The following is a 22,218-nucleotide window of genomic DNA, read 5'->3' on the forward strand; positions in this document are numbered from 1 at the left end:
CTTTCTGGGGAAAAGTTTTGCAGTGTATTGAGAATAGAAGCCTAATTCTTCAGTCAGGAAATATTTCTCTGGACACTGAAGCAGCTCACATGCTTCCTGCACTACAGGAAGAAATACAGGCTCTGCGTAATCAATGGTGACGCTCTTCTGGCAGAAGCCTCCACGGTGGCAAATGAAATGGGTGGTACTACTCAGTTTCACCGTGAACAGAGGAGCCGCCAGAAAAAAATTTGACGTTTCCCTGATGAGACTGAAGATGACATAGCAGATGAAAAGAAGTCAGACACTGGATTTCGCAACACAGTGTTTTAGGTGGCTCTGGATAGTGTAATCAGTCATTTGGACGTGCGGTTCCACACGGTTGCAGCTATATGCGAGGAGTTTTCACCAATACTTACATTTAGGATGATGATTGAAAACCAAATTAGTTTATCTTGCCACAAATACTCCAAAGATCTCACAGATGGATTTGAAAATGAAGTGTGACATATAAAGACGATATAAAGACTTTTTCAGATGGTCTTTCTCCTGTAGAGCTCCTAAATGCCATCCACAAGATGCAGCTACAGAGCATTTTTGGAGAGGTGTGCATTGCACTGCAAATCTTCTGTACAATGCCTGTAACAGTTGCTGGAGGGGAACGTGCCTTCAGGAAGCTGAAACTTATAAAGAACTATCTAAGATCCACAATGTGCCAAGACAGGTTGAACAGCCTTGCTATCCAGTTAGCTAGAAAACCAGTTAGCTAGAAACTTAAACTTTGAAGACTTTATAAATGAGTTTGCTCACAAGAAAGCTCGACGCTGGGCTCTTGGTGCAGTGAAACCTCTGAGTTTTGTTTACAGGGAATAAACACAAGGACAAATGCCTTAACCTGTTCTACCCAAGCCTGCCCGGGGATGAGCAAAACACTGTTTCAGAGTATTTTCTGATTATGGTTTATCTCCTGTTGAACTTACTCAGGAATGCCCACATAATGTCTTGACACTACAGTTGCAGTTTCACAGAAGCTTGTTCTCTGTAGGTACCACATTTATGCCTGCAGTCCACATAGTTCAGGATTCTCTTTCATCTAGGGTATGTTATTTGGGAATATATTTATGAATTATGCATAGGGCAGAAGAGGGTTAGCCTTGTTTATAAGAATTGGTAATACATTCTTAATCTGAAACATGGAACATTGGTCATTTCTTCATTAAAACTGACTACAATACCATATACTAAAAAATAAGTCACCAACTGTGTAGTTATTTATAATAAAGCATCATAAAAATCTCATGACACAGACAGCTTTTGTTAACATTAGGATCCAAAAATGTTTGCAATACTGTTAATATGGGCAAAGGATGAAGGAGGAAACTAGAATCTGCACAATTGTAGTATAGAGCAGCAGAAGCGTATAGTTAGTACATTTAATAACACATACTGTTCAGTACGTTATTCTAATCTGAAACATTATGATTTCTATGTTAGGGGCCAGGTAGTTTTTTTGTTCATGTAGATATGGGTAAAAGTGACTAAGCAATCAGGATAGATAATAAACAGAGTAGCAGCAGCATATGTGAAGAGTGTGAAAGAGTGTGAAAGTGTGTCTATGTGTGAGTTGTGTGTGTGTTTGTGTGTGTGTGAGCGTATGTAGTGTGTGTGTGTGTGTGTGTGTGTATATGTGTGTTGGAGTAGAGTATGTGTGAGTGTGTGGGTAGAGTCCAGTGAGTGTGCATAGAGCCAGTGTAAGAGAGTAAGCGCAAATAATAGTCAAGGTAGCCATTTGATTAACTCTTCAGCAGTCGTATGGCATGGGGGTAGAAGCTTTAAGAGACTTTTGTTCACAGACTTGGCTCTCTGGTACCCCTTGCCGTGCGGTAGCAGTGAGAACAGTCTATGACTCAGGTGGCTGGAGTCATTGACAATTTTTTAGGGCCTCACGACCCATACCAGCGCAGTAGGTGAAACCTACTAGGTGTAGGTGAAACCCACTAGGTGTCTGCTTCATAAACACTATCCTGTGCTTTTACATTGATTCTCTGCATGGAGGAGGAATCTGATTGGTTCACGACCCTGTGATAACATGATCATTACCTGGGGTCTAATAGGACAATAAGAAACATTCAAGTGTCGTCTTTTCTGGCACCTCTCCAGATCACCAAGGCTATAGATACTCAATTACATCTCTCTCTCTTCCTCTCTCTCTCTCTTCCTCTCCTTTATCTTTGACTGGAGCAGGAAGCTGATGAGAGTGGAGCGAGAGAGAGAGAGAGAGAGAGAGAGATCTCCAGAACAGTGCCCAGCTGGTTGCTAATGATCGAGGCATGTTGATTAACTGAAGCGTTTGTCTCTTCTGTTCTCTACTGACACCTTACACGAGCCAAAAACACAAGAGCTAAACCTCCCCAATAACAAAACCAATTACACACGTCCTGAATACAAATGGCTAGGAAGAGATTAGGAGCACTGCCAACTGTTTCGGTCTACTAGTGTGAAAGTTCTGGAGTCAAAAACTTCAGATATGGATGGACCAGATCAATGTACCAGTGAAGGAATAAATGAACGTATCAATACAGATCTTTCCTACAGTGTCCTTCAGTGTCCTTCAGTGTATCATTGAGGTCTTCAGCAGCTGAGAATCTCTCAGGACTGAAAGAGGAGAAGAAGATGGATAGATATCCATAGAGTTTTGCCTTTCCTTTCCTGAAATGAAATCTGACAGGATGCACCACGGAAATCGAATATCAAATGACATCCTCTTCTCTACGATGATATGAGCAGCGCCATTCTGTATAGGCCCACCTCAGATGAACTACAGACCCTGTCCCAGCCTTCCCTCTGAGTTGGGGAATGATGTCACCACACCACAATGAGCTCCATATCGAATGGCCACCAAGGCTCAAGACAACAGAGGTTGAAAGAAGAGACAGGACACGCTTTCAACTCCCCTACCATGACGTATGAAAAAGGCTCTAGACTTCAGTACAACTCAAATGATTCACCACAGAATGGCTCCGCTGGGCTTTAAATACCATGGTGACATTTACAGTCATACCAAAATGCTAAAAAAACAAACCCCTGTTCAGACGCAAGGACCAAAGGCAGGTAGCGACTGGATGATTAACTGTCATAACAAGCCCACTGGAATCTATAATGCAGTGGGACAGAAATACAAACACCAAGGCTTAACTAGGCCTGCTGCTGCTGGCTACTTGCTACATGACAAACTCAACAAGACACCACTAGAAGGTCATGTGAGGCTAGTTTGGAACACGTCCTAAGTGGTGTCTTCCTCAGGTGGCAGGAAGTTGAAGGAACTTACAGGAAGTTGAAGATCTGGTGCCAGAGGCTTTAGGGAACGGTACATTCTACCGGAAGAACAGTAGCTGAGCGAACATGCAGGCCCAGAGGTGGCATCACCCACTCACTTTAAACGTTTTTTTTTGTTGTGGTTGGTAGCACACGGCACAGTGGGGGTCTGTGTCTCCAGCTCATATTATATCCTGTAAACAAAAAAAATCAGACCAAATGACAAGTAACACCTACATAAAAATAACAACCCAACCCCAGTCCATAATCTTAACACCTATACCTAAAAAACCACACACACATATGAACAGTACACACTGACACCCTTTCAAAGTCACATGCACCACAACCTCACAAGGAACAATGTTTTTTGTTTTTTTCTTCACATGGAAATAGAAAATACAAGTAATGCATCTGATCAACCATATGCGCATGTGAACATATCTACTACAACACGGAGTAGGTAGGCCTAGTTAGTTCTCTGAGTGGTGGTGCATTTCACTGGTTGGCTTAGCGAAACGTTGCACTGTGAATCACTGACCTCACATACTGCCCACATGTGAACGCAATTGACCGTCTGACACGACCCTTGTGCTGGTGATGTCACCGTAGGCACTTCCTGTCGCTATGGGATCTCTAACCAATGTTCTGGTCCCTATTTCCACTCTGTAACCCAATGCAGTCAGTCACGTTTGCCTTGAATGAGGTGTCCAATGGAGGACTAGCAATATTAACATGCTAATAACAGAACATTGTTGTAGCACCTTTGCTGCTATCAGGGCTGGAGGTTTGGTGGGGAGAACAGTGTAAACCAAACAAACTGTGAATGAGTGTGTTTTCACAGCAGAATTCTCAGGGGCCCCAGAGTTAGAAACCTATTGTTGCACAGAATGGTTCATGGTCTTAGGATGCACAGTGAGAATATACAGTGTGCATTAAAACCACCAAAGGCCTCCAGATTTGGCATTGTCTGCTAGAGCACTTCAACGGGTCAGAGGCTGAACATCCTGCCTCCTCACATACTATACACCCTCCTTCCCTGTCCCCTCATGACGGATCGCATCAACAAAGAGGACAAACATGTTTACCACAAGGAGCTCCATTTACCTACATGTACAAATTACCTCAACTAACCTGTACCCCAGCACATCGACTCGGTATCAGTACCCCATGTATATAGCCTCGTTATTGTTATTTTATTGTGTTACTTTTTATTATTTTTTACTTTCATTTATTTGGTAAATATTTTCTTAACTCTTCTGCAATGTTGGTTAAGGGTTTGTAAGTAAGCATTTCACTGTAAGGTCTACACTTATTGTATTCGGCGCGTGTGATAAATAAAGTTTGATTTGATTTGATTTGAGTGGCTGATTCTCTGCCATATGGGGGAGGCAATGAGTGAGAGGTGGGGGGGGGGGGGGGGGGGGCACAGGAAACACATTTGTATGCATTTCCTCTCATAACAGGAAGAGCCCGGTGGCTTCCCCTTCACAATGGCTTCGCTTCTGCTTCCCACCTCCTGCCTGCACTTCCCTGGGGGGGGGGGGGGGGGGAAGAAAGACAGGACCGAGAGCGGGCATTTAACAAAGCAAACCGAGAGCGGCCATTTTAACAAAGCAAACACACACACAACATTTTGTTAAGACTCACGCACAGATACAGACACATGCACGCCAGCACTCATTACCATGGCCCTCCTAGGGCTGTTGCGGTGACCGTATTACCGCCACACATGAGTCATGACAGCAGTAAAAATTCACGCGACCGTTGAGTCACGGTAATCTCCTCTTATGCACTCAGGACATGTTTTGGAAGTACCCTAACAACCATTAGGTCACTAACGGCCTGGTAGTCAGGGCTCTATTGTCCCTCTAACCACTCTGACGTCAATGCAAGTGCAATCGAAAATCACATCAGACACTTACCATCAAAACAGTACGCCTATCATACTTGTAAAACTCACCTCACTGTGACGATCCATTTGAAGAAAGACGGTCATTGTGGATGTTGTTTAAAAAGTCTAACACAACGAAATGGACAGCGCTTTCTAAGGTGATGATTCATTCAAACCCCCATATGCATATTTGAACTTATACATATGCATAGGCTTATGAGTCCAAGCCCGAAAAAAATACCTGAATTAAGATTACGATTGCAATACAGTACAATACATAGCCTGCCGCATATTATGCATTGCTGAGAAACATAAAATAAACTGATTGAAGATCAGATTTTGAGTAATCGCCTTTGAGTGTGGACTATATTTATTATGCATACTGGATGGACTGGGTTACCTCTCCAAAAGTTCTATCCACGAGTCGGGGAGAGAATGTAATACCATCGATGATGCTGTTGGTTCATTGATTGTGCAGGGCGGCTTACAATTCTGTTGAATTTGTATATGATTTTGAATAGTCAAGTACTAGGGAATTTTATATATTTTCATCATTAATAGGCTGAAACATTACCTTTAGCTATAGAGAACATCTCACCGCCATAAGTTTCCATCTCCTCCTCTCTCTGTCCTTTATTCATTTCTCAAGTGTGCAGAGGGGCTGTCAACAGTTTAGTGAAATATGTTTCGTTGTGAAAGCTACCGATGTTCCCGAACCGATTTCCCTTGGTTTCTCAAATCAAGCACTGGGTAGCTGCAGGAACAGGGTTGGAGAGCCCCTGGCATACACCTGTCGCCCAGCGAGAGCATGCTCCTCAAACAGTGGTTGATGCGTGGAGTGAAATACGTGTTATTTATATCTCAGCTGCTCTTACACTTTAACATAGCCACTTCCTATGCACACGTGCTCCAGAATGGGAAAAATAATCTTTCTATTTCATTCAGCTAAGTTAAATGATATTCTTCTGACTATAAAATCATATAATATAAAATAATGTAATGGGATTTATAAACATACAGTATCTGGTCTGCTAAAAGAACAAACCTACAGACTATGGCATGGTGCATAGCCAGATAACATACAGTAGACTAACACATATTCTGTTCTTCTGACTTACATTTTCTTCATATCATAATGTTTCTTTAGACCTGGCTAAAATAAATAATGGATTTATTGTGTTGGTGTTATTACATTTATTTATTAGACTTTTTAATTGTAGACGTTCCAAAGGCGCACATCAGCGGCTTGAATGCAGCTTATATGCGTGGAAGCCTGGAGATGCTACATTTCATGACCGCCACAGCCCTACGCCCTCCACACAAACACTCATTGTCAGAAGCCAAAGCAGGAAGAGATGGACTCCTCACACAAAAGGATTAAGGAGAGGAGACCAAGACCTGGGCTTGAACTCTCCTTCTGGGCCAAACAGGCTTCTGGAGATGCATGATGACAACAGGAGCTTTGTTCCAGCTCACATCTCTAATATATGCGTACTCTACTCCCCTGCACCACCCAGCACCCACCCACTCCTAATAGCCTGTCCTAGACTTTCAGAGTACAGCAAAAACAAAGGTCCTGTGCAAGAGATTACATTTCAATTGAAGTTAATCAATTAAAGTCTATCAATAAGTAATGTCTGAATTTTTTTCTCGACATTACAATATGAAAAATGGCAAATGCAGAGACTGCATTGGCTTTTATTTCCCGAGGCACTGACTTCTGAGAAAAGCACTCCTGTCCGAGTATGGTCGTGCTCTGTATGTCCCTGCTTATTCTGTAAAACCACAAGTGGAAAGTAATATATCCACTGCCCGCTGTGGATGTTACTCTGCAAGGGCCGAGTTGGTGGCGAGATTCACCAAAATAGCTTTTCCTTTTCATTCATTTGTGAGGATGAAAATGCCTCGTGGCACAGAGCTCAAGTTGAACGACAGAGGGGAAAGAAGGAATAAGGGAAACCGCCAATAATTATATTTTTTACCTTCGTGTGAATCGTAGAGAAACAAGATGCATGAAAAGAGGACAAAGCGGAAAATGGCAGTACAAGAGGAGCACAAGAGGCAGATAAAAGAGATAAGAAGACAAAAGAGGGCATGAAGTGGAGGAAAGGTGAGGTATTTCTGCGAGCGCTCTCTGGGCTGAGCAGACTGACACAGAGGGAGCCTGACTCGCATAGGTAACGATCGCGAAAAGAAGAAGGAGAAGAGAAGAGGTGGGAAACTGGGGGAGAGAGGAGGAGTGCAGGGGTGACGAAATACCCTGAGGGCCTCATTATTTTCCCGCTGTTAATTTACCTTGCAAGCTTTCTCACCACACCACTGTTGATTGGAGACACGGCACAATTGTCGTGAGTGAAAGAACCATGTCTCGTTCTGCGGTGCTGTGGTTGTCTCGATAAGAGAAAAAGAAGAAGAAAGAGATATCATTGTGTTCGCTTCTCTCTGAGTCCTGACTGGGGGATGTGATTGGGGAGGGATGTGATTGGGGAGGAATGTGATTGCTGGGGTTCAGCGGTCTACTTCCTGTGACTGATGACCTCATCCATGTTTAACCTATGACCCCTCCAAAGGGGCTCTTCCCCTTTGCAACCCACTGTCACACAAACACGCACGCACGTGCACGCGCGCACACACACACACGGCTGAACTGTCACTCTGCATTACCCTCAATTATACCCAATTAGCTGGAATCCATGATGGCTGACCCTGGACATTAACGACAAGACGAGCGGTAGATGTGTTTACCTCAGTGTTTCTACTTAAATGTATGTGTGCTTGTGTGTGTTAAATACAAATGTATGTAAGTGTGTGTGTGTGTGTGTGTGTGTGTGTGTGTGTGTGTGTGTCTGCTCTCTGTCTGCGTCCCATGCGTTTATGGCACAGGGGGCTCTTTCATGTGCCCAGGGCTGGGAGAGGGTCTGAGTGGCCGGGGGGGTGGGAGCCAGGGCTCAAACACTGCTGCCCTCTGTCCAGAGCTCTGGGCAAGCATTCAACGCCCGGGAGGCCTGGCCGTGGTGCCCCTGCTCAGGGGAAGTGTTTCGGGGCCTGGGGTGGCAGGCCAAAGTGGCCGCCCAGAGAGACGGAGGTCCCGTGCCCGCGGTGATGGCGCCAAGGTGGGCTGCGGAGCCCGGTGGGTGGCAGGGTGGTGCTGACAGCCCTAACAGAACGGTGCCACTCAGTAAAAGGTAAGGAGAGCAGGGGAGCGGACGCTTCTAGTGAATAGAGGTGAAAGGCTCCCTTAATGTCTACACTGCGCCGCAATAGCAACGATACTATGAAATGAGAGGTCAAATGTCGACAGCCACATCGGCCTGAATGCCCACATACCAGTCAGAGTGAAACTAAGATCTACCACTTCAAACTAATTTTGATCTATTCCTCCATGTGTATAGATTGATTGTGATTTAGAGAGCGTTAAGTATATTTTAAGTCATAAGAGTTTTGTTCAGGGCAGGCTGGGAGCTCGTTTGCGTGAAAATAGCACAAACATGCGAAGAATGTGGAGGCTAAAGATAACACCTCTGATGTTTATTTGGCTGAAGCGCACAGAGGTTTCCTCAAAGGGGAAGTGAAAATATGCAAAGGCCAGGCAGCCATTTCGACAATAAATAAAAAATATGTTTCTGTGTGCCAAAGGTCTCTGTCTGTCTTGTGACGGTCACCTTCATATCCTTGTTGCTTGGCTCAGACATAAGAGAACTGATGTCATTTTACCACCATTGCCACGTACGGCAAAAAGCAAAAGAGCTTATTCAAAAGTTGTTTAAAAGGTTTATATAAGGATTTTGTATCAATATGAATGCAAATTAATGTGTAAAAAGGCTGGTGTAAAATGACTTACATGAGACCTCAGGTATAAACTGTTATATGCTTGTTCACTTTCTTTCTCTCTCAACCCCCTCCTCTTCCTCCCTCCTTCCCTCTCTCTCTGTAAACGAACCCCGGATATCTGTGGTATTGATTCCCCTCAGGTGTCCTTCCTGTCTCCCTCTCTCCCCTCCTCATCCTCGGGAGCCGGAGTGCCTGGTGCGACCGGTGAGCCCGGTCTGCGGTGGGACAGGGAGGGAGGGAAAGGAGACTGAGATAACAGCAGACAGGAAGTGGGCACTGGTGCAACGTGATAGCCTTCTCCACTGAATCTCCCTGACCTCCTCCACACTCCCTCTCTCTCTCTCTCTCTCTCTCCTCCTTTTGACTACAACACACTGACTCCAATAACCTGTCACTGATGTCTGGGAACAACTGTAGATCTCCCAGAAAGTCAAGTAGGAAATAACAGAGTTTATGACAGCTCCACTCCCCTCCTCCTATTTTCACCAATCTTCTCTCTTTTTCTCTTATTTCTTCTGTCTCACTAATGAGCACTCAGTCCACCCAGCTGCAACAGCCGCTTCAGGGGAGTCCAATTGATTTCTAGCACATTTTTATGTCAAGTCACAATGGCAGTGTGAAGAGAGCCCAATGACAGTGTTTATGTGGAGATATCATACTGCCAGAGGTTAGAGGGGTCAGTGAGCAACTCTGTTAGATGTTAGCCCATACAGAATGACAAGCACAGTAGAAGGATCTAAGAGAGTCTTTCAACAACTGTGCTGGATGTAATAACCATTGAATGTTGTGACAGTAAGTTGCATGGGATAATGGTTCACAGAGTGGTGAGGACTGGGGAGGGAGGGCCAGCCTGGGTGTGTGTGACCTGTGAGGGGAGGGGGCACATTAGCAGCATATGGATCGAATTGGACTGACAGGGAGCTGACAGAGTGGCGGTGGTCACTGGTGCCACAGGAAGTGATGGATTGTGGGCCTGGAGGGCAGAGAGAGAGAAGTTTTTCTCCATCCATTTCCTGGGTTGTGTAGCTGATGTTTTGTCGTTTTTCATTTAAATGAACTGTCCATTGAAAATCTCACCTTTAAAAGTTAAATTCTGTTAACTCATACCCAAATAATGTTGTTGATAAATTGGAGAAAAAAAACACTTCAAAAACCGCACCTCAAACTTGATTCTCAAACAGACTGTTTCAAAAATGCTTGTTATTTCCTCATAGAGGATGATGTCATCCTCCTGAGCTGGCCAATATTTTTTATGACGCCCACACCATTTTGTGGAAGGAAAACTTTTTCACTCATATTGTAATTAATTATTAGTAATAATATTTCAGAGAAATCTAGAAGCACTGGACAGTTACACAAATGAAGCCAGCTGTGTGATATTGATGGTAAGTACTTTGCCTTTATCTAAATGTTTGCCTCATCTTCTAAAATGTATTAAACATTAAATTTAGAATCCTGAGTTTTACATACATTTTTGGACTTATAAATTAAAGATATATACCCATTTATTCTTTAAAAATACAACTTGTAAATGCCTCATGAGCTTAGTTCAACTCTCATACCCCACCAGAACTCAAAATATAAGCTTGTTTTACTCCAATGGTTGGAAAGTACATTTAGTCAAACACTGTATAGCCTCAAAACATGTTAAAACTATCATTTTTATATCATGGATGGTCAGTCCTTGATTCCATAGCTCTGTCTATGAATTTGAGAATCGTTACATCCCTCAGACTTTTGCCAAAACAGAGGTGGGGTGACCCTTTGTTATCACAAAGTATAGACTACCGATTGCTGTCCATGGTGCTGAAATTGCGACATGTCTATGCGGCTGCATGCCTGTTGAATCGATTATAGGCTTTCTGCGGTACCAGGGTATGTATAGCATTGCATTAGCTAGTAGCCATAAAATTATTGGTAGGCCTATTTTATTGTCATTTTCTCAAGTCTTAACATTTCACGAAGCAATACACAGTGTTGCAATGCTGCCACTTTTTGCCTGCTGGGTGGTGGCAATATTGTAATTACGTGTTCTGTAATTAAAGTTGGAAATTCAAACATTGCAGATAGTTAAATACATGTTTGATGCAGCAGCATACGAATCAGCTACAATACATTTGTGAGAATATACAACTGTCCTGTATAGACAACATGAACCTGCATGACATGATCCGTCCTCGTGTTCTCTCCCAGCTTGGATAGAAAGTCGTTGTGCGTAAAACCTAATGCCAAACAATACAGTCAGTCCACCCTTAAAACACTAGCTTACTAGGGACTGTTTCATTATGCAGTGTACTATCTATATGCAGTATTTAGCTGTTATTTAGCTGCTATTCATGAACTTTTTTATAAAACATTACACATCAAATAGCTTAACAGTTTTTTAAAAAAGTAGTCGCCTTGAGGATGAATTCGCCCACTATTTAACTCAGCAGGTTTTGTCTGGCCAATACCCTGGTCTCCTTAAGTCGTACATTTTTGTTTGTAAATGTTTTCACCACGGTCTGTATGTAGGTCCAGGTTGCGGGCCTGACTGTTTTCTCTACTGAGTATTTCCAACCCAGACAGTCTTTCCTGAGACATTGTGTATTATATTTCCATGGCGCTGCGCACAATTTCAACTTTAAACTGAATGACGCATTCTAAGATATACCAGAGATAAGGGACTGTTCATATTGCAACCATACAACACAAAAGCCGGTTCACCAGTATGAACAAAATCGGAAACGGCTTTTTTTGTTCAAGCCCTCAAGAACTGTTAAAGATGATAATCCGTTTGCATCTGCCAATTTATTGGCTGTCCGGTATCCAAACAACCTGTCCCCAGAGCTTCCTATACATTTCATCTCTTTACGTAATGTGTTGTGGACGGCGATTAAGGAGAATGAGAGGCTCAATTAAAGATGTGGCAGAACTGCTTATTTGAAGCACCACTCTCTTCTTCCCAGTTTCCCTGATGTTGCTATGGAAATCAAGCTGTTTTTACCATCCCTGTAACTGTCGCTTCGCATAAAGAACTACCTAAGACGGATTAGGCTCTTGGTCTGATATGCACCTTTTGAACACCTGAGGAAGCTCCACTCATCGCACTGGTGCCGTCGTAGTCTTGACCACGGCATTTGTTCACCGATATCCCCTTGTACTTTCAATCAGTAAACATTTTTTTTTTTTTTCAAGACCCGAGTCACATTCCTGAAGCAAAAGAAACAACACTTAGCTTCATGGAAATTAAAAAGGTTAATGAATGACTTTTCGGAGGGTTACTGTCAAAATGATTTAGAGCTTGTGCCCGCCCTCCTGAACATTTCAACTCACCACGCAATTAAAAAAGGCCTTCTTCAATTGTGCAAAAGGGGCGACACTTCAGGCTGAGTTGTGAGTTTCACAGATCCCCGTCTGCTACACTCGTGCACGTTTTCAAGATCCAGCAAAGTTACTCGCGTGGTTTGGTGATCCAATGCTTATGTGATGAGAACCTTGCCTGAGACCTGAAGACGTGTTAGTTTGATGTGTCAGTTTGTGTTTGACATAGTCTAGTTTCAAGCAGGGGCGGACTGGTCATCTGGCACTTAGGGCAACTCGCGACCGGCTGTGATCATCATAGAGGGGAGCATATCCATGCTCCAGAGAGTCTTAGCTTTCAGGAATGGGGTCATAATAGCTTATAGCCAAAGCGGTTCAAATGCTCGAGCCAAATTCATAGAAGGTAAATAAATTCAACATGGCTTCAGAAACCGCCAGAAGCTTCTGTTTACCACAGAGAGCATTGGAATCTATCTCTTCTACTTTCCGAGCTGGCAAAGTACCAGGATGTTGTCACTGGTTTTGAACCTGAATTTAGAGAACTGAATTTGTAAACTGAATCTGAATGCATCTGAGAAGCTGAATATTTTAAACGTTGGTTTTCTTGAAATGATGGTTTGTAAACTTGATACACAGACAATTAATGCAATATGTATGTATACCATTTTGAAAATGTATGTATGAATATTGAATTTGAATATTCAATTAAATAGACATTTAATTTTAAAACTGAATGCAAATATCCATTCAATTCAGTTGAAATCATGAAATACAAGTTAAAATTTTGATTTCAATAATTCAATTTGTGCATTAAACATTCCAAAATATTACATTCCAATTCAATATCCTAATTGAAATTCCAAATTATAAATTTCAAATACACTTTTGGTTTGCACTGAAATTGCTCCGTAGATTATTTTCCCTGCTGTGAAAAACATATCAAATTAAGATAGTGCATCTCTACCTTGAGAGGAAAACTACAGAAGCCCCAATAACCAGCTCAGCCACAGAGGGAGCATGTCCGCCTCTCAGTGCTCTCTCAGCTCCACCCACCTCTCTCGGGTTCTGCAGTGTGTGGTAAGTAAATCCCACCTCGGACCAGCCCATTTCTGTTTGGTTGTTTGTTTGTGTTTTCTACCACCCTTCCCCTCCCTTCCCACCCCCATGCATAGTAATATTCCACTGCCATGACCTAAAGCGGGTGGCATGGTGTGATAGGGTATGAAAGGGTGCCACCAGTGTTTGTTGCCTGTTAGCCTCAAAGTGGGCCGCTAAATTTAACAAAAACAAGACCCACTACTACCCCTATGTAAACTACTACCCCCAGGGTACCCAGAACAATCATCCCACCTACACCCTTCTGCCCCCCCCCCCCACACACTAAGACACCATCCTATCCAGACTCCCTGAAGACTTCAGTCAGCACACCTACCGTCCTCTCTCCCAGGCCACAATAAGGTGTTTCCCCACCCCTCCTATACTCCTCCTCCTATCCAGCCCTCCACTCATCCATCCTCCTCTCTCCATGGGGCTTACCTGTCTGTTGCGTTCATCCATAATCCGCGTGATCTGAATCTTTTTCCTCCCCATCGTCCCGTCCTCTTCTTCTCTCCTCTCCTAAAGAACGTTACGCTTTCTTCCCTCGCTCTTCTTCTGCCTTCCCTCAAACTGCTCTTTCTTCTTCTTTACTTGCTCCGATCAATTCAAAGATTCCAGCATCCGTATCTGCATGAGAGAAAGAGAGATAGAGAGAGGGAGAGAAAAGGAGAGAGAGAAGGAGAGAGAGAGGATAAACATTAAGTGAAATGAAATATGGCAACAAAAAAAACAAGGGGGGGATGGGGGAGAGAGAAAAGTCACATCATCGCAGCCACAAGGAGGGGTGAAGAAAGACAAGAATCCGTCAACATGTTGTGAAAGCAGCGCTGTGTTTTTCACTGTTGATATCATGCAAATCAGGTTTGTTGCATTTCCGTGCCGACTATGAGGAGAGACAGTGCTGTCAGGCTCTCGCCTCGTTCACAGAGAGTTTGACAGTGTTTTGAAAGTGCTGCTAACTTAAACGCTCTAATCACCTACAGTGTAACATTACCCTCCAGCCTAAGAAATACAGTTTGTTCCTCCCGAAAAACAGCAGTTTGTTGACAGAAACGACGCAAGGTATGACTAGTCTAGTCTAGTCTAGCTCCAATACGGTTCCAAAATGGGTACCATGGAGACTGGCTTGGATGCTGATTAAAAACCTAGCCTTGCCTTGTTCAGACAAAAACACTATAGTTTTACCTTTAAAATCACAGCAATAGAGCTGATTCCCTACAATGGAAATGGAACCAAATTCCATAAAGAACAGAGCTTAAACCACCTGGACACAGTGTGTGTGTGTGTGTGTGTGTGTGTGGTGTGTGTGTGTGTGTGTGTGTGTGTGTGTGTGTGTGTGTGTGTGTGTGTGTGTGTGGTGTGTGTGTGTGTGTGTGTTGTGTGTGTGTGTGTGTGTGTGTGTGTGTGTGTGTGTCTGTGTCTGTGTTGTGTGTGTGTGTGTGTGTGTGTGTGTGTGTGTGTGTGTGTGTGTGTGTGTGTGTGTGTGTGCGTGAGTGCGTGAGTGGTGTGCGAGTGGTGGCATGAGTGGTGTGCATGAGTGTGTTGTACCAAAGTCTGGGATATATGTGGTGGATTTTTCTATTTATTGTCATACTTGAGTAAAAGTAAAGCTTCCTTAATAGAGATTTGCCCAAGTAAAAGTGAAAGTCACCCAGTAAAATACTCCTGAAGTTTTGTCACTCTCATTGAAAAGCGTCTACGCAAGAAGCTGTAGATCTGTTCTATGTAGGCTATTTCTATGCTTCTCATTCTTACATTTAGTTTCTGCATCTTTTACTTTTTGGTTTTGAACACCAGCTTCAAACAGCTGAAAATACAATAGTTTGGGAATGGAAAATATATTTCACAGCGGTTTAGATGGTACAATGATTCCCTACACTATATTTGCTTGTTTTGTCACATAAAGTGAAATACCATTAGAATTTTAGCAACCAGGAAATGGCAGAGTGATTTCTGCCCAGTGTATCTTTAGGCAAACCAGACGGCGCAATATTTTTGGTGTTTTTTAAAAATTGTATGGACAGACAGGGGCACACTCCAACCTCATTTACAAATGCAGGTTTTGTGTTTAGTGAGTCCACCAGATCAGAGGCAGTAGAGATGACAACGGGTTATAATGATAGGTGCGTGAACTGGCCAACATTGCTGTCCTCCCTGAGCATTTGAAATGTAACGAGTACTTTGAGTGTCAGGGAAAACGTATGGGAGTAAAAAGTACATATCTTTTTCAGGAATGTAGTGGAGTAAACCCCCCAAAATAGAAATAGTAAAGTAAAGTACAGATACCCCAAAAAACTACCTAAGTGGTACTTTAAAGTATTTTTACCTAAGTACTTTACACCACTGTCTGTGTGTGTGTGTGTATGAGTGTGCGTGCACGTGTGTCTGTCTGTTTGTGCGTGCGCGTCTGTTTGTGTTTGAGCGTGTATGCAGTGCATGCGTGTGGGCTGAGCTGGACCGATGGTGTGTGTGAGAGTGAAATAGCTGACTTCCAAAGAGGTTGTGCATGTGTGTGTGTGTGCGCTTGGGTAAGCCAGATCTCTGGTGCTTCTCTCCAGAGTGCTAAAGTAGGCCAACCCAATCTATCTCAGGGTAGAGCAGAAGAGCTGTTGTTGTGTTTTTTTCTTTTGACAGTAGAGGTGATAACGTRCCTCGTTATGCAAATGAGCATCCCATTATTTAAGCTCAGTGCAATGCAGGGAGCTGTCAGAGCCGTCGTAATAAAAACCCTCCATCTACCTTGCTTTTTTTCTCCTCCCCCTTTTCCTTCTTCTCTTTTCTCTCCTTTCTGAACCAGATTTCCAGCACCTGGCAGCGTGAGCCGGATACATTGATGTGGAAGACGACACCGCTTCACCAAAAGACATGTCAGTCTCTCTCGCTCTCTCTCTCTACTGCTCACACACACACACGCATGCGCACGCGCACATGCACACACACACATACACAGGCACACACACGCACATGCACACGCACACACACTTCCCTCCCCCTATCTTCCCTTTCCTGTTTGATCTCCCTCTAACCTGAATCCATGTGTTTATTAAGTGACATAAAGCACAAGAAAGCCCCTCCAAACCCCCATAGTGAACACACTGCTGTATATTTGACCCTTCCCTTGAGCGGAAACACAAGTCTTCCCTGTTACACTCCCATCTGATCTTGCTTGAGAAGCACAAGTGAGAATTATCCGCAGCATTGGAGAGCACAGGTTCACAACACCTGTTCTTCTGTATGCCACTGGTGTGGACACATCTCCTGAGAGGTGGAGTGAAGGGTAATCAAGCCAGTTAGATATAGCCCATAGCCTGATGGCTCCTAATGGTCTCCAGGTTGACAGTTTCTCAGGTTTCACATGTTCATTCCAACATGGCGACCAAGCTTGCCCCCTTGAGTCGATTTGCGTGCCCGCGCGGAAATGTAATTAGCTTAATAAAAAACATCAATAAAAATCTTTCTGTTTAAGGTAGAGACTTCTCCTTTTTGCATGGGTTGCGTCTCGATCCACCCAATTCATCACTGTCAGCGGTGTTTGTCAGACCGGGAGACATCCCGAAAATCGGTCTTGTCACAAAAACATCTGCAGAGTCCAAACGGTTCGTGCTAGAAACGACCCACTATGGAAAGCTGAGACTCTCATGAACACGATGGTGTTCTCTGTTTTGCTCTACGACCCCCACAAGTGTCACTGGACTTCTCTGAAGTCGGTCCAACAGATGTGCCAACTTCTGTCTGTAGAGTCGAACAGTTTGAGCTAAAAACTCATACGAAAGCTGAGACTCTCACGAACACGTACATGTTGGTTGTCTTGCTCTACGGCACCCACAAGCTTCACAAGACTTGTCTAAAGGTAACCCGTTATGGGGCTGAAAAATAAATGGAAGTGAATGGGGTAGTTCCACATCAAAGGTATACACATCATTCCATGGTAAAATTATTAGAAAAACATTTCCTGAGCTTTCTTATATTTGGTTGAGCTCTCTCTCTCTCTCTCTCTCTCTCTCTCTCTCTCTCTCTCATCGCCGAAGTTCTTCTCTCACACGTTCAAGTCTTCCTTGATTTATTTTCACTATTTGTGATTTTGTGAAACTTCAGCTGGTGCTGGTTGAAAAAAGTCATTTTTCGGTGTGGGGCTCTTTGTTTCTTCATGATTAATCGCATTTGGTATGTTTCTTTTTCCACCGTAAAGCTTTTGAAATTCTGACAAATGCGGTTGATTAACAAGAAGTTAAGCTTTTTAAATGATGAAAAAACACTTGTATTTTTCATGAATGTTTAATATTACGATTTTTGTACTTTGGAATTTCGCACTCTGCAATTTCATCCGTTTTGATGTTGTCGTAAGGTGTCCCGCTTAGCGGTTTCATGCGCCAAAGAGGTTAACTCTTAAAGTGGCAATTCAGCAGTACGTCAAACAATAACAATTCAGTGTCTCCCTGCTCCTCTCTTTCGTTTTTGCTAAAAAGCTAAGGGATGGGCAGCGAGAAACTGCAATCTACTCTCAAATTCATAGACAGAGCTATACGATGCAAGCGACTGACCATCCATAATATCAAAATTTGTAATCCTGTTTATTTGAATTCTGTTTCCCACTACTCGTACCCAGTTCGCTTTGGAATAGAAGGTGTCTGCTGAATTGGCCATGTATATCTAACTCGTCTCACATTTGACTCTCGACCGCTACGCTCTGCCCCCACGCTCGCTAGTTTCACCCCTTTTATTCCCTCTCCACAATAGATGGCCCTTCCAGCCAACGGCTAGTTGAAGCTCACCTGTATTTCTCCCCCCTTTTCCCCCAGCGACAGGGATTTTTACGCGGGATTAAGTTCGCGCACTGAAAGTAGCTTTTAATCTTCAAAGCAAGTTATTCGTGGTTACTCTTGACACCTGTTGTTTATAAGTGGACAAGCTATCAACTAAGATTAATATTTTTACAGTAAGGCGCAGGCATTAGGCTTATGTCTTAGGCTAGGCTAGAGTTTACTCAATGAACTGGTTTATTTCAAGCTTGTTATTCCCATACTGCCTTTTGCTTCTGGCTAACTGCGCGCCTTATGGAAGCAACGACATAATCGCAGGGATGAGACGCCACAACACCTCGTCCCTCAATTCTCTCTTTTGCCCATAGGGTGAAATGGCGATTTACTGCCAGCCTGTAATTGCTCTGCAAAAAATCATAAAAAAAGTTATGTCCTGCTACCGTTCGAAACTTAATCAACCGTAACTCGTATTTTATTTTGACGACGCCCTCATTATTGGTGAGAATGACATTTCATTAATCATGATGCTCGTCTGCAATTGGACACTCCGGTCGTTCCTTGATGCTAAAGGTAAATGTGTTACTGAACTCGCACCAAACAGCGCGGTAATAAACCATCGTTATAGGAAATCACTGACTATATATTTTGAGCACCGACATCCGTCCAATAAATACATCGTCCCATCGCAGACAGACTGACAGGACACCTCTGACTGGATGTAATAACAGCCAGCCGTGTTCCGCTGGGAATTTTGTGCTATATCACCTATCACCAATACTCTTCTCACAACACCAACACTCCTACTCTAGCCATTCCTGCAGCATCCCCACTCACACCAGTCTTGTGTTTGCCTACGCCGACCTCTAGCTGGGTTGTTTTTCAGGCAGAGATGCCATCTGTGTTGTTACTTGCTTTAACGTGATCTGGGCACACGTATCGCGGCCTTCAACACGAACGGCTTCAGTAGGTTTATTGGTCTACTAACTATACATTATTTTTATTCTCTGTAAATAAAACTCCTTCTCAAGACTCGAGCTTACTCGGTAAAGTTCAGACATTTTTGGCGAGTTCCAATATGTTTCTCGTTCCTGCCAGTGATCCGCTTCACACAATGCCAATATGGCGATATAGAGTTACAGTTTAGCCGGCGTTTCTAAATCATAGTGTTTTTCATTCCCCTTCTTAAACCCGTAGAAAACACATTTCGGGGCTTATTCTGGACAGATTTTGGCGAGAGCTGAATCCATACAATTATAGAATATGTACGCTAAGAACAATGTCATGTCAAACTACAGAGCTATCTTACATCACTACATTCTCCTATGTTCTTTCACTCCAACTGAGTCGTGTTCCATGTGTAATCGCTAAGTCGCAATCCAGAACAATAGAACTCCATACAATTACACAATCTCTAGACCCGAACTCATTACAGCCTTATGCCTCAACTAACCTCTCCTCTGTCTTCTCTATCTCCCTCCAGAGCTAAGTTACGATCAGCGAACACAGCGTCAGTGGAATCTGGAGCTGTACGGCAAGAACATGGATAGAAGCAGTACTGAGAAGTGAGCTACAGGAGAAGAACAGGAATGATGAAGGAGACGTAACACGAGGCTGAGTCCTGAGCTCAAGCCAGATTGGAAGATTGGTGAGGCCACCTACGGACACGCCACCGCACACAGGGCAACATAGACACTGAAGACATTCACACACACATACCACACACAGGCATGTTGCGATACATACACAGGCACGCGCAACCTTTGAGCAGGCAAACACACATCTTCAAAGATTAATTGCCGTCTCCCACGTGTCCTGGGAGGCAGATTTCTTGTGTCTCTATGCTTTTTAACTGGATTCTTATATTTTATAATCCTCAGAGCAACTAACGTTCCTTAACCTTGGGGGTGGCAGGAACCTAGTAATCTGCAAAGGTTGCTAAATCAAATCCCTGAACAAGGCAGTTAACCGCCACTGTTCCTAGGCCTGGTCCTTGTAAAATAAGAATTTGTTCTTAAACTGCACTTGCCTATTTTAAATAAAAGGTTAAATAAAAACAATTATCATACATCTCTAAGAGGCACATTCATATACTGTAGACACACACCATACTCAAGACACACTTTGGACAATATATATTTTAGACTGTAGACACTCCGTCTGCTGCTCCGAGCCGCACTTATAAAGAGAGGGACACACTAGCCTATAAGACAGATCACACACACACACGCAACCCACCCTACTCACCGCCCGCATACCTCGCCCAATGAGGCCCTGTCCTTGCTCATGATCCATTTTGTCCTCTTTCCTCAGATGAGGAGGACCCCACAGAGCTGGATCAGTTGTGTCGCTGGTGCTTTTTGCGTGGCCCTTGAGTGTCCTGATACCCAGAAGAAGAAAAGATCTGGGTCGGCTCCCAGAAGAAGAGAGCCTCCTCCTCCGGTCTGAGTCGTGCTGCCTTACGAGAAGACAGTTCCCCCTCTTTCTATAGTCGATCAGGATCTCAGGGAGGAAAGACAGAAAGTATGCAGGAGGTAGATACGGCAAGCTCTTACATAGCAGCTGGATCTGACAAGGTGAGGTGTTTCACACACAAATTCTGTAAAACTTCTATTTTGAAGTTGGGTGCTTGACCGTGACAGTAAGTGGAGTGCTTCTTTGTTTCCTCCGCTCCTTCACCATTTAAATCAATTACTACAAGTTTTACTATAGCTCCTTCCCACCAGCATCCCTCTGGTAAAAATATTTATATACACTGTAGTTTTATCGCCTCGATCATGCTGTAGCACATACTATTGGAATTTGTAGTTATTCTCGGCAAGAAGGTACTATTCACTAGTTGTTGTCATAATGCCACTCACAATAAGGTGCCAGAGATGTTTCGATTGGCCTTCTGGGGGTTAAGGAGACTCCAGCTCAGGCTAAAAACATTAAACAACTGAGTGTTCATTTTTCTCAGAGAATGTGAAAATAAATAGATTTACAACTATTTGGTTGTAATATGATCCCCTCTTGAAGAGCACAGTCTTAACTACTAATTTTACAATTATTTCCATGCCAACAATTTCCCCAACATTTTAGATCTATCATCAGTACGTTATACAGCAAGTAACTGCGTGCACTTCATGATCAGTAAACATCAATTGATCATGTATTTTCAGAATATTTCGTGTGGGTGGCCTGACCTATTTGGCAATGTGCTGTAGATAGCTAGCTAAGCAAACAAGTTATTTGAGTAAAAACTCATTCCTCCTGGTGAAGTTTCCGGTCATGATTTGTCACTACTGTCATCACCACTAATGGATGTCACTCCCACTGCAAGATCAACTAGTCTCGAATCTAGTTTCTTATTCTGCCTTCTCTCTTCTTCTCTCTCTCTGCTCTCTCTCATTCTCAGTCTCTCTCTGAGGCATAAATGACCCCATTAACCGACTCAAACAAAGGCATGCTCCTTCTTTCGCGCTTGTGGACAAAACCGGGTACTACAACTCTTGGATGATGGTTTGGGGAGGGCAAGCAGTCAACTCGGAATGACAACAAACATGGAACACGGGAAACAAGACGCACTGGGATGTTGCAGTAAGCAACCATAGGAAACAACGACACTAAAGTTAATAGCATCAAAAATCAGACAGTGGTTCATTCATTCTTCCGAACATTTCTATGGTTACACTGAATAAATATTAAGAAGTCTTCACAGTAAAAACAAAAAGTGCTTTCAGGAACAAAAGTGTCTATCAGACCATCAACACTAACACTAGAGCCTAACAGTGGTCCTCAACTCCACAGACACAGACACAACAACCTACAGTACATGTACAAATGTACCAAGACATCTAAATCCCCCAGTCAGGCCAGCATACCTCAATCAGAACCTGACAGTGTCTTGAACATTTAATCTGGTTTTGACTCCAGCAACCAACGCGCCTGATGTGAGTACGGCTGCGTAGCCCATGCCGGTGATCCCCCTTCCTCCCTTTTCCTTCCCCTCCCCTCCCTCAAACACGAGGTCCCCCAGCTCACTTTAAACGCTCCCTCAAG

At 43.5% G+C, this 22,218-nt stretch overlaps 1 protein-coding gene across 7 annotated transcripts in view; it reads right to left on the reverse strand.

Annotated features, from left to right (window-relative positions):
* mef2cb (myocyte enhancer factor 2cb) overlaps nt 1-22,218 on the reverse strand; it is a 106,263-nt gene that overhangs the window by 43,645 nt on the left and 40,400 nt on the right. For all 7 annotated transcript variants that reach the window (XM_023978490.2, XM_023978489.2, XM_023978488.2 and 4 more), the window contains exon 2: nt 13,859-14,047. In XM_023978490.2, coding sequence (XP_023834258.1) covers nt 13,859-13,912 — 54 coding nt within the window. In that variant the 5' untranslated portion in view covers nt 13,913-14,047. The remainder of the gene's footprint in view (nt 1-13,858; nt 14,048-22,218) is intronic.

This window comes from Salvelinus sp. IW2-2015, linkage group LG33 (genome assembly GCF_002910315.2).
Source record: "Salvelinus sp. IW2-2015 linkage group LG33, ASM291031v2, whole genome shotgun sequence".
NCBI classification, from domain to species: domain Eukaryota; kingdom Metazoa; phylum Chordata; class Actinopteri; order Salmoniformes; family Salmonidae; genus Salvelinus; species Salvelinus sp. IW2-2015.